This window comes from Chelon labrosus (genome assembly GCF_963514085.1).
Source record: "Chelon labrosus genome assembly, chromosome: 16".
In the NCBI taxonomy this organism is placed as follows: Eukaryota; Metazoa; Chordata; class Actinopteri; order Mugiliformes; family Mugilidae; genus Chelon; species Chelon labrosus.
This window is the reverse complement of record NC_140349.1, coordinates 21,379,085-21,391,809: the sequence shown is the minus strand read 5'-3', so window position 1 is coordinate 21,391,809 and position 12,725 is coordinate 21,379,085. Positions and strand designations below refer to the sequence as shown.

At 42.7% G+C, this 12,725-nt stretch overlaps 1 protein-coding gene across 1 annotated transcript; it reads left to right on the top strand.

The window, feature by feature from the left end:
- The first annotated feature begins 3,164 nt into the window (after positions 1 to 3,164).
- Positions 3,165 to 12,409, top strand: tent5bb (terminal nucleotidyltransferase 5Bb). The gene is made up of 2 exons (XM_084563475.1): positions 3,165 to 3,791; positions 9,906 to 12,409. The coding sequence occupies exons 1-2, from the start codon at positions 3,636 to 3,638 to the stop codon at positions 10,929 to 10,931; spliced, it is 1,182 nt and encodes a 393-aa protein (XP_084419601.1). The 5' UTR covers positions 3,165 to 3,635; the 3' UTR covers positions 10,932 to 12,409.
- The last annotated feature ends 316 nt before the right edge of the window (positions 12,410 to 12,725 follow it).

Genomic DNA, 12,725 nt, shown 5'->3' with positions numbered 1-12,725 from the left:
GTCATGGTTCTGGTTTTTTGATTCCTGTGTTCATGTTTTGAGTTTCATTCGTGTTTCACGTTTTCCAGTTTCCTGTTTTATTTTGTTAAGTTCTTGGTTTCCTGTCTTGTGTCCCTTCCCGCCTTTCTGATGGTCTTCCCCGTCTTGATTAGTTTCACCTGTTTCTCGTCACCTTCCTGTCCTGTGATTTCCCACCTGTGTGATTGTCTGCCCCGCCCTGATTGTTTTCACCTGTGTCTCCTCTGCCCTTGTGTGTGTATATATAGTCCTGCTTTGCCTTTTGTCCTCTGTCGCGTCATGTTTTGCACCGTTTCCCTGTGTTTCCTGTTTTTTCCTAGCCCTGGTCTTGTTATGTTACATTCTAGTCTTTTTGAAAGTTTAGATTTTTTGGAGTTTTTGGAATACCTGCTGTCTCAGCAGCGCTTTCTGTTTTGGTCTTGTGTTGTTTTTTAATTTAATTCAATTTTTGCCAACTCCTGCCTCATTATATAGTGTCCAGCATTTGGGTCCTATCTCTCCTTGAAAAAAACATGACAACATCAACTGTTCAGAGGAGACTGCACCAATCAGGCCTTTATGATCAAATAGCTGCTAGAAAATCACTACTAAGGAAAAATTACCCCAAACACTCCTCTAGACTGTGTAAAGGCTATTTGACCAAGAAGGAGAGTGATGAAGTGCTGCGCCAGATGACCTGGCCTCCACAGTCACCTGACCTAAACCCAGTTGAGATGGTTTGGAATGAGCTGCACCGCAGAGTAAAGGCAAAATCATGAAAATAAAAAAAAAATAGAGAGTGTGTGTCCAAACTTTTGACTGGTAGTGTAGGTGGACTTAAATGTGACCCAGGACGCATCGTGTGTTCACACTACCAAAGGAATGTGTACAAATGCGACCCACTCCACCTCAAAATGTGGTCAGAGATCGCATCTCTTAATGCGTCCTGGACGTGTTCACACCTGTACTTTATGCTGGTCATTTGTGATCGTATTCTCCAGGATGGATGTTAACGCAAAGTAGGCCTTAGATGAAACTGACTGTTGAATGACAAAGTTGAAGTAATTCAGTGATCAGCAAAGAAATATAATTATCATACCTTTTTGCCGAATACTGTATACTGTATCAGTAACTGATTACTGTTTGTAAGTATCACACCTAAAAGACATGTACACCCTTTAGACCTCCCTGTCATGGAACTCTTACAGCCCTGCCTGGACGGACTGCAGCCATATGACTTTCAAAAATGACGTTTAACCAGAAGGATTGTGGATAAGGCCACTTCAAACAAGCTGAGTGAAAAATATCAAAGCGTGATTTACCATCTTTAAAGCTGCTATACCAGTTTATGCTGTTTGCATTACTACATGTGCTGAGTGAGGATTGCTCACATCTTACATATACCCAGAAGGCATAATTTCACAGTGGCTTCCTTCTATTCAAATGGAAAAATTTAATATTTTAACTTTTAAAAGTTAGGGGAGTCCAAATGATTATTTCATCCTGTAATTATAAATAAGCAGACTGACAGACATCCACAGCTGCCATGTAAAATCGAAGGGCTTTGTGCCTTTGGCCATGAGACCGGAGTGTTCTATTTTAAGCACATACTGGTGCACATAACATGCAAAGCATTTCAGTATTTTGCATGTTGTCACTGCTTTTAAGCGACTCTGTTTGTCTGCAGATAATCTGTAGACACCACCTATACGTTTATGTATATATTTCAACCAAACAATGACACACAGTGACGAGGCATCATATAATCAAAGCTTCAGGTGTCATTCCACTGTATTTGAATAGATGCTCTAAAAGCTTTGTGACACGAGAATGTTGCTCAGCCACAAAATTCGGGATCACTACAGCATTTAGCTTCGACGTCTTTAGTTAAAAATCAACATGCCTAAAGCTGAAAAGACTCTTTCCATTTTTCATCTGGTTTTGCATTCTAATGCAACTGATCCCCTTGTGGAAAAAAACATCTGATTGGTCTTTTGTATTTGTAATGAAGGAATCCTCATAATTACCTGGATCAGTTGGTTGGAAACATACAGTACCAAAGACATGCGGTAAACTTTCCGATTATGACATACCAGATGTCATGTTGATTTCTGGGGACAAAGTTGGGCAGATGAGGTGCGTCTGATCACTTATTTGCCCTACCTAAAAATGCTGGGATGGATTGCTGGGACATTTGGTAAAGGTACCACGGTCCATAGAGGATGATTCCTAGCAACTCTCAACTGTTAGATCAACATGTTTGTTGAAAAATATCTTCAATGGTTGACTGGATCGCCATGAAACATGCAGATATTCATATCTCCAAGATGTCAAATACTTGAAGAAGAAGAATAAGAAGAAGAAGTCAGGTGATCGTACAACGTTGCATTGGGAGGAGTTGCCTGAGGTTGAAGGAGGGGTATTCAAAACATTTGGCTTTAACATGTGAGCCCACTCTTCTCTTTGCGTTTCCAACAGTCAGTGCTGCTTTTTGTTTGAAATTTTGAAGTCACCCAAACCACGACCTTCCCTTTTAACCGAGCCATTGTTACGGCTAAACCTATTCAAACCTCAATCACAGCATGTCACACCATAAATCTGATGTCCTGCCAAGCGGGCCGTTGGATTAAAATAACCTCAGAAGGCACACAAACAATATAATATTGTTGGTCCAGCAGGTCATGGTTTCGTTGGTCCACTGTTTAACTCTAGGTCAATAGGTAAGGTCCTACATTTACAGTCTTTTTGCCAAAGTTGGGAAAATGCAGGGAACAATGAGAAATGTCACATGTATGACAATATATGTTATATTTAGCCGATTTCCCAGAAATCATTGACTTATTTAATCATAAATGTTATATCTGTCAATTAATGTATTGGTGTTTGGTTTGTGGGCTAAGGTTTAGTGTTGGTACACCATTTAGGTAAGTATTTTTAAGTAAAAAGTTCCATATATAAAGCAAAAAAAGCATCAAAAAGTATTAGGTACATGTATTTTATATATATATTTTTTTTCTTTTTCCATGGTTGTGCAATGGCCTGATCCAGTAGGCTATACAAGTGGGACAGTACTGAAGTCATACTTTTGTAAGAGAAGTTGCGTCTTCTAATTGCGCTTAAGTAGTCTGGTAATTACCATATTTCCTACAGTCCTTGAACATTCCATCTGACGCAGGAGAAATCGGTGTGTGCGTACGCGTCTGTGTGTGAACCGACTGAAGTCTCCTATGTAAAGCATTCATAAATCTCTGTCCAGCCAATAGGAAGGCTCATGTTAATCCCTGCACGGTAAAAACCCCGGTGTTAGTGCAGAGGAGGCACTGATCTGAGGAGAGAGTCAGCGGAGACAGAGAGGGGAACGCACACTCACACAGCGGGGGGGCTGGAAGATTTTGGACATGTTCGTTACTCTGCCAAACTTTACAACCGCTTTATCGCATTTTGGAGCTTTCTGAAAAACTTGTCCCAGTAGAAGAAGAAGAAGAAGAGAGAAGAACGAAAGAGAGACGCTCACAGCTTCCACTTCAGTTCATCCACAGTTACATCACCGGCTCTTCTCGGAGTGGGGGGTGCTTAGGATCGCTTTAAGTTCAGTTCTCATACAGCATTCTCTGGACATCCCGCGGACTCCGGTCGCCATGTCGTCCGGTGATGTCTCGGAGCAGAATCGGCGGGTCAGTGTGCTGTCTTGGGATCAGGTGCGGCGTTTGGACTCCATCCTGGGAGAGAGCGTTCCGATCCACGGCCGCGGCAACTTCCCCACGCTGTCCGTGCAGCCCCGGCAGATCGTTCAGGTGAGACCCGCGGTTTATCAAGCTGTCCTGTAATAATCATCAGAATCAAACAGGAGCGGAGCAAGGGGTAACTGGTCAACTCACCACTTTTGCGCAAAAAAAGTAACTTCAATCTGTTTTTAGGACACATTACATTTCCTGTCAACCATATCTGTATCATATTTAATTAATAAAGTTGTAAGCAATGACAAAAAGTGGATGGATGCGGTGGGGATGACAATCTTTACAATCTTTACAGTATTATGTGAGTAATGGACCAACACACATGCACACACACGAACAAATGCACTGACAGCAACACTGCCATATGGCACCATATATATATATATATATATATATATATATATATATATATATATATATATATATATATAATCCTTCGCTCACTCAAGTGAAATTATTGGCAGAACATTCAACATAGCCTCCTGTCAACAATATCCTAATACACTTAGAGTACACACAGGCTAAGGTGGACACTTTCCGGGGTGGATGCCCCGATTCGTAAAAGTAAAGTGCTCCTGTAAAAGTGCAGATAATGACAAAATCACCCCTGCTTGTCAGACCACAGCGTCCGCACTTCTGCTGCTCTTTTGTGCAGTGGCGAGGATTTGTGGCAGGGCTGATCACACTTGAAAAGACATTTGATCACTCATACTCTTAACACAGACACACCAGTGGGGATGATCTAATCTGTGACTGCAGTTTTCCACTAGCTCAGTAATGCTTCTGCTCCCTAAGTCATTCTTTTTTCTTTCTCACAGCTCTTGAGAGATAATAACAGTGCTACTGTGTATTTATTTGAAATTAAACCTAAAGGGAATGGCCTGGGTGGTAGTTTTCCTGGATATTATTTAATAACCGCCGGTTTATGTTCCTCTCCAGTGATTCATATTTTCTGTGGGGATTCCGTGGGGGAAGGACGACCCTCACGCACACACACATACTCATAACATTTTGAGGGCTTCCATAAGGAAGGAGGCCCCCACCATCTGCTGCAAACATCCCCTGTTAATGTCTTTCCTTCATTATACAGTCCTGTAGGCAAAAGGGACCCCAAACATTTTTCTTTCCGTGAGCCTTGAACTTTTTTTATGGAGATTGCAGAGACCAAGGTTTGGAAAATTAGCCCACTGCTCACCCGAAGGCTTCTCTCAGCGACCAGTCCAGTTTAATGCAAACATATTAGCTATCTGGAGGTAGCAAAGTACAATGATAAACATTTTAGTGGATTACAGAGCCTGGAGTCTCTTAGTTTAGGAAAATGTTGTTGTTTGGATTAGCCAAAAACCTGCTAATAACAAATGAAGTCGCACTTGAAAAGTTATAGGAAAATACATTTCAGTACATTATTATTTACTCTTTTTAAAACCAGAAACCCTGTGTCACTGTTAGACACAATCTGTGCATAAGGCACCTGTCAGTATATATTGATTTCAATAGTCACTACACAGCAAGAACATTATTATGACAAAAAAAGAAAATCAGATGCAATGATCGCTTTCATGGAAAATGTTAAGCAAGTTTCAAACCTCTGCAAGTTGATATCCATACCATATGGCTATTAATGGATACCAGTGGCTGTCTGGATGAAGGGGAAAACACATTCAGAGTCCTCAACCACTATGATATGGTTTGGAAAATGCTTGACACTAATGTGAGGTGTTGGTGATTCATGGTATATGTGTTAAAACATGCAAAACCGCCAGTCTGCTACTTGAATGTCGTTTATTTTTAGCCCCAGACCTGGCACCTGTGAGAGATAGAGGTGATTCTGGAGCCGGGTCTGTTGTCACATACTGGGTGAGGAGACCAGCGGCTCACACTCTCAGAGAGACATGGGAGCCCCTCTCGGTGGTGGGTTTGTGTGAGGGCTACATTTAAATAACATCTGTTTGTGGTCTGGTTGTCAGAGAGCCACGGGAGCAGAGAAGGAAAAGTTTTACTGTTACTGACACCTCTGTACTCTCTGTTTCATTTAATGTTGACAGTTATCAACCCGCAGCCAGACTCTGTGATGGCTACTCATGCCCCCCCCCCCCCCCAGCAGGCTACCCATGTAGCAGCATACCACATGATGATAAACACAGATATGTGATGAGAGTGTCATGGGTTACGTTATTTGAGTGGGTTCGTGTGTTGGGGCGGGGGTATGGATTATTTTTTTTGGAAGTAGTACTCCACTTTCCCGGATGGTAGTGAGTGGCCTGGATTTGAAGCAGAATGCGAGGAGTGGATTAGTGCCTGTAATAACACTGGGCTTGTGGGTTGGGCTTGGCAAAGTATCACTGTGGTAAGCAGAGACCAGTCGCCTGACTCCACTGTGGCCCTCGCCAGACTGTAAAGCAACTCCTCACTAGACTATTGTTGTGGTTGAGCAACATGAAGACACCACATGCTCCCAGTGCTCCATAAAGGAGGTAACCTGGGTCTGAATGTTTTTTTTTAGAGGTGAAGGTATCTCTTTTTGGCTGGACTCTCTGCTTTTATTTTAAATTTAGTCCAAGTGCCTCTTGCTACAGATTTAAGAAAACCTTTTATCATTTATTATGTGACCAGGGCACACTCTCTATTTGCATCTGAACAATTTCCATAGCCTTCTACACTGTGATGCGCTTCCTGCTGAGAACCAAAGAGCACACAGATAGTCAGCAACAAGCTGGTGAACAAAGTTCATGTGCTGGTGGAGACCAAAAACACAGCTAAAAGTGAATATTTCGCTTAAATTCATTAGCTAGACAACACCCACAGTGCTGGTTGCAGTCTGCAACCTCACCACTAGATGTCACAACATCCTGCACCCTGGACCTTTAAATATGATTACTACAATATACAGTAATATGTCAGTAAATGATTCAGTACCCCCATTACAAACATTAAGACTTTAGAAATCAGGAGAGGATGGGGAGAGAGTTGGAGGGACTCTCCAAAAATGTTTTTGTGCTACTTGATTTTTTTTGCTGAATAGACACAATAACCAATTCAAAAGCTTTAAAAGCCTTAAAATGACAACTGTACACCTAAATTATTACAGTTCAGTTTCAATGTGTATTATATATGAAGTATAATGTAGTGGAAGTCATTTGTAATTTCACATCACAACACTAAGATGCGTTCAGGGGTAGCAAGCTGGGGACCTGCTTGGTTTTACTAGTAAATAAAAAGAGCCTTGCACAGAGGTGTTCTCACCAGTTTTACCTTACATGGTCGGTACAAAAATCCAATACAAGAAAAATATCCCTAAATGGGTCCCTTGGACATAATCCTATCAAATAAAGTTAAAGTGGACTGAGACATTAAGACTTCTGTGAATCCTTGAGGAAGTTTAACAAATCCTTCATTGATACCATCTATCACGTAGAGGAGCAGGGGCATCATGTTTCAGCCCATGAATCACTCTCTGGTCTCAGCGCACAGGTGAAATGACCACCCGCACATAGGAATTTTAAGGAAGCTTTTCAAATCAGAGGAAAAACTGTCATCATCATCATCCCCCACTGCCTGCCAAGCTACCGTTGGACTGACTGGCTGGGTTAGTTTTGGACTGGAAGCGAAGGTCAGAGACTCGTAACTCCTCATTCGCTGTCGCCATTTGCTTGGCAGAGAGACGATCTGAATCACTGCCCAGAGCTCTCATTGGCGTCCAGTGGACTATGGGCTGGTAAACGGCCGAGTCATTTCAGACTGCCATAATAAAAACACATTTAGGCTGCAGCTTAGATGAACTCCTCAAGGAAACTATTGAGACTGCAAAAGGAAAGTGGACAGACTGTTATGTGTCGCCAAGGCGTTGTCAACACCAGACAGTCTGGTGTGTTTGCGGCTCTTTTTACAAGGCCTTTTTTTTGCTCCAACGTCGGCGGAAGTGTCTCCCCTCGCTCGACTCATCAGGTGCTGGTGCGTCATGTGGGAAATGTACTAGCCTGTTTTATGAGTGCTGAAGAACAGGCGGGGGCCGGTGGAGCTGTGATTCCCCATATGCTCCTTTCAAGACCCCCAGACAGGCACATTATGGCATGCTGTTAACTCGGACCAACTGTTTAAGTGTGAGGTCAGAGCAAATACTGCTGTGGGTTTCCCTTGTTGGATAGTTTAAAAAAAAACTCCACCTCACTGCAGGGTTTTCCAGTGCCCATGAAACCATGTGTGATTTCACTCTGCAAAGCATCTGACCTTTAGTTCTTGTTTCATTATGGAGTTATATTGGTTCCCCAGCTAAGCTTGGTTAAATAGCACAATATAAATAACTTGTTTTTGTCTCTTTGAGGGACTCATTCAGGGTTTAGGTGGCAGAAAACTAGCAGATACACTTAGCTTGTGGTAGAATGTGTTCTCTACTAAAATTTGGATTGAAATTTCTCGTTGTTCAAAAATACCCTAACACTTATACAATTGTCTCATTTGTTTGCTTAAGTTATTCCATTACTCAGCCAGTTTTCCTTGTAGCATCTTCAGCTAACACACCCGTTTCCAGGTATGGTCAGTAAATCCAATTTAAAGATATAAGTTTTACAGATATTTTTCAAGGTGTATTTATTCACTGCACAGAGAGCTAAGATAGCTGTCTCCGAAGATGTAACCTGCAAGGTGGAACGTGAAAGACTCCAAGTTCAGACTTCACATGTGTCAGCTACATCGCAGTTCATGAAAATGAACCAGTCCATTTTCGAGTACTTTTGCGTTACACAATGAACTGCTTTTTGTCTCTTTGACTCATTGAAGAATTAGGTGACTGGCAGATTGACTGTGTTTGTGTTGAAACTTACAGAAGTTTGAACTGAAGTATGTCGCTTTAGCTTCATAACGTGTTGCTGTGAAGGCATATTTTTGATTTTTTTTTAACAGAACCCAAATCTGAAAAACAATTCAACATGCAAATGTAAGTTCAGAGATTACATTGGGTGTTTCCATTCACTTGTTCAAACTCCTTTTAACATCAGTAACTTTTATCTGAACAACAAAACTTCACAGGCAGTCAAGCTGCAAAATATCTATGAAAAAAAAAAAGGATAAATAAAGGAATTGTCTTACATTTGCACCACATATTAGCAAATTTAGTCCTTTGTAACTGTCAAGTAGTACAAGCAATGTATTGTATGTGTCCATATTCTGATAATGTGTTGCCTTGAAAGATGAACAGTATACCTACACTGAATGATTACTGAAGCTGCAGGACGACAGCAACAACAACAGATGGCTCAGTGTCTAATGGACAGCTGCGATTTGGATTTCTTCAGTATTGAGAGTTGGCTGTTTTCCTGCCCTTGGTGTCTTTTGAGTGATGCAACAAACAGGAAGCATAATGTCTGTAGTTCACCAGTTTTCCCAGACATCGTAGCAGTGCGTGCATTATGTGTGTTCCAATAACCCGATGAACCCCTTCTCTAGTTTAAGAGTTTATATGACAGCGAAGGGCTCACATTATCTCAGCACGGCCATCGGCTACAAGTTCACTGCTGTGAACTCTTACAGACAGTCAAGCGCTGACATGTAATTCTGCACAGCATATTTCTGCTGTGCTTCTGTTTTTTGCTCATCATACAAAGAGATAAGTCTGCTAAGTTAGGCATTCAAGCCATGGGAGGTGTACTTTACAGTATATGTAGGGCACTGTCACCCTCAGGCAAAGCATTTTTATTAATGACACCATCCTTTTGAGTGGATGATCACACCCTCTAAGCAGCCACTTTGCTGCCAGTGTTCTTTAGCCACATAATGAAAACAGGTTCCTGAGGCAGGAACCTCCTTGGCCCTTGCCCACCATGAAATAGTATTAGCTTATCAAGGCTTAATACACTTCTAAAGCTTCAAATCCAACTTAAATGTTCTTTATAGAACTGAACTGAACTGAATAGTCTTCAATCTGGATTATCTCATAAAATGAGCAAGGCATTCATGCCTCATCATGCATTTTGTTTTTATAGTTAACCTCTGCATTTCACTCTCATGCTATTCTGTGCTGAAATGACAGCACCTCAGCTTCTTTTTATCTGAAGCATAAAGGAGAGAGAAGCCCTCTTTTGGCATGTACGAACCTGTGAATCCTGTCTCCGTCTCTTCTGATTCCAATCTTGTTCCTATCACTCAGGTTTTCCTTTCTGTGTCGTTATCTTTCAGGTGGTCAGGGCTCGACTGGAGGAGCAAGGTGTGGTGGTACGTGATGTCAAGCTGAATGGCTCGGCTGCCAGCCATGTGCTTCACCAGGACAATGGCCTCGGCTACAAAGACTTGGACCTGATCTTCGGCCTGAGTCTGACCGGTGACAAAACCTTCCGGCTGGTGAAGGACGTGGTGCTGGACTGCCTGGTGGACTTCTTGCCTGAAGGGGTGTGCAGGGAGCGAATCACAGCCCTCGCCCTGAAAGAGGCGTATGTGCAGAAACTTGTGAAAGTCTGCAATGAGACGGACCGCTGGAGCCTCATCTCGCTGTCCAATAACACCGGCAAGAACGTGGAACTGAAGTTTGTGGACTCCCTGAGAAGGCAGTTTGAGTTTAGTGTTGACTCCTTCCAGATCACTCTGGACTCATTGCTGCTCTTCGACCGCTGCTCGGAGACGGCAATGTCTGAAACCTTCCACCCTACAGTGCAAGGGGAGAGCATGTATGGAGACTTTGAGGAAGCTCTGGGTCACCTTCGCACCAAGACTATCGCCACTCGCAGCCCAGAAGAGATCCGGGGTGGCGGGCTGCTCAAGTACTGCCACCTACTAGTGCGCGGCTTCCGGCCGTCGTCCGAGGCTCAGATGAAACAGATGCAGCGCTACATGTGTTCACGCTTCTTCATCGACTTCCCCGACATAAGCGAACAGCAGAGGAAATTGGAGACCTATCTGCAGAACCACTTCGCGGGGATGGAGCACAAGCGCTACGAATACCTGGTGACGCTGAGGAGAGTGGTGGACGAAAGCACTGTGTGCCTCATGGGCCATGAGCGCCGGCAGACGCTGGCACTGATTTCCGCCCTGGCGCTGCGCGTGATGGCCGAACAGAATGCTATTCCTGCTCTGTCTAATATCACGTGCTACTACCAGCCCGCTCCCTACGTCAGAGATGTCAACTTCAGCAATTACTATGTGGCGCAAGTTCAGTCGCCCATGGCTGCGTGCAGTAACTCTTATCAAACGTGGCTGCCTTGCAGCTGAGCAGGTGTGGGGGTTAGCTTTCTGTTTTCACCTTAAATTTATGTAAGCTGAGCATTCATTACCAGCAGTGTCCACAGAAAGCATCTGTCCAGCGTCTCATTCTGGAACTGTTGCGGCTGCAGCCATCTACCCAGTGTGAGTGCGTCCACTTTGTCTGGGAGCTGCGCATCTCGCACATAGCTCTTCCTGGCTCCACTACCTTTAGGCGTCTGGTATATTTTTTCCAGACACATCTCCGACGTGTTAAACTCTCTTTTGAAGTTTGTATTTAGTAACAGTTGTGCTCCTTTTTAAATGTTGACTTTCTTAATACTTGTACAGCAAAACTAGTTTCTTATTGTTTGTAATTAACTTAAGAGAGACAAATAGAAAGAAAAGAATAAGAGAAGGGAGAAGACGAAGTTCTGGTCTTCCTGCACTCAGTGATCACCTATGTTGTGTTTGAATGCAGCCAGACTCAGGACATCCTTGTTCTGTTTGATAGCAGCAGCTGTGCATGGAGATCATTTCTATTTAAAATGATCTACACTAGCTGCAAATGTGTATGTTGTATAACGTAAAACATTTCAACGGCACCGTGCACTGGAAAACTGAACTGTGTCCAGTAATGAAGCATTGGTAGAGCCAAGTGTGAGCCACGAGTTACCTGAAACGCAGCAGGAGCTCAGCTGGAGCTTAGCTGAAAATGACGTATCCAGATCTGTGTGGACAAATGGGGTTTGAGTGTTCTTGCGCATTTGTAGCATTTGTAGTGCTTTTACGTTGGTGCCCAATGTGGACAAAAAGAAATGAATCTTTTTATTTTTTTTTCAAAACTTATATCACAACCATTCTGTTAAGTTATGTTGATTATTACTGCTGTTAAAAAGAAAAAAAAAAAATCTTATTTGAGCCATTTTTGTTTCCAACTTTTTATTCATTTTTATAACCAATGTGGACGTGCATGGAAAGATACGAAGACCTGATATGTGACGGATTAACTTCTGGTTCTTGTCTGATGGAGGCTTGGATTGGGTCTTTAATGAAATGTAAATACTTGGTAGGATACCAGAAATTTTTTTCTTCATTGACTGTTTGTTTTATTTGTTCTGTCTGTGGTTTCCGCTGACCTAACTGGGAAGGACCAAAGAGTTACTTTCTTGTGTAGCATGACAAACAAAGACGAAATGTGGTTCCAAGTGCCTGATTATGACCAACATCTTTATAGTAGTTGTTATGTAAGAACTGTTTTTGAATATTTTGCATCCAGGTTACTGTACATTTCTATATCCAGGGTCCGGGTATTTGTTTTTAAATCATTAAAAAAATGTCAAGAACTGAAAGCTGGTGGTGCATTGGTCTTTCTTTACACATTCTATAAAAGACGTAAGACGAGGACAAACTGTTCTAATATACTCCAGCTGACATGTAATGAATGCATATTTATCTCCGGAGCTCAGCGACTCTCCCCTCTGTCTATCTCTCGCTGTCTTTCTCGATCACACACAAACTGTCTTGAGTCTTGTCTGTGTTCCATCAGCCAGACACTGACTGGAAAACACAAACACTTTCTTGTTCAATCTCTGTGCATAACTCCCCACCCCCCTCCAGAAAAGTATTCCCCCGAGCCTCGAGCCTATACATTAGCCGTTTCCTTTGCGGCAGCCGTGCATCCGACAAGGGCTTTCCTTGGCCCCATTCAGAGAGAGGAGATTTTTGTTGCTTGTCTCGGATGAACTGAACTCTAAAGGAGGCAGCTGAGGCGCAGGTTGTGCAATGGAACTGCTGGCTTTTTCAGCAAATGTAATGATGCAT

What these genes read in the sequence shown, in the direction of transcription:
- tent5bb (XM_084563475.1), top strand. Translation starts at nt 3,636, where the DNA reads ATGTCGTCCGGTGATGTCTCGGAGCAGAATCGGCGGGTCAGTGTGCTG. An exon ending in AGCCCCGGCAGATCGTTCAG is followed by an intron (nt 3,792 to 9,905) that starts GTGAGACCCGCG and finishes GTTATCTTTCAG; the next exon opens with GTGGTCAGGGCTCGACTGGA.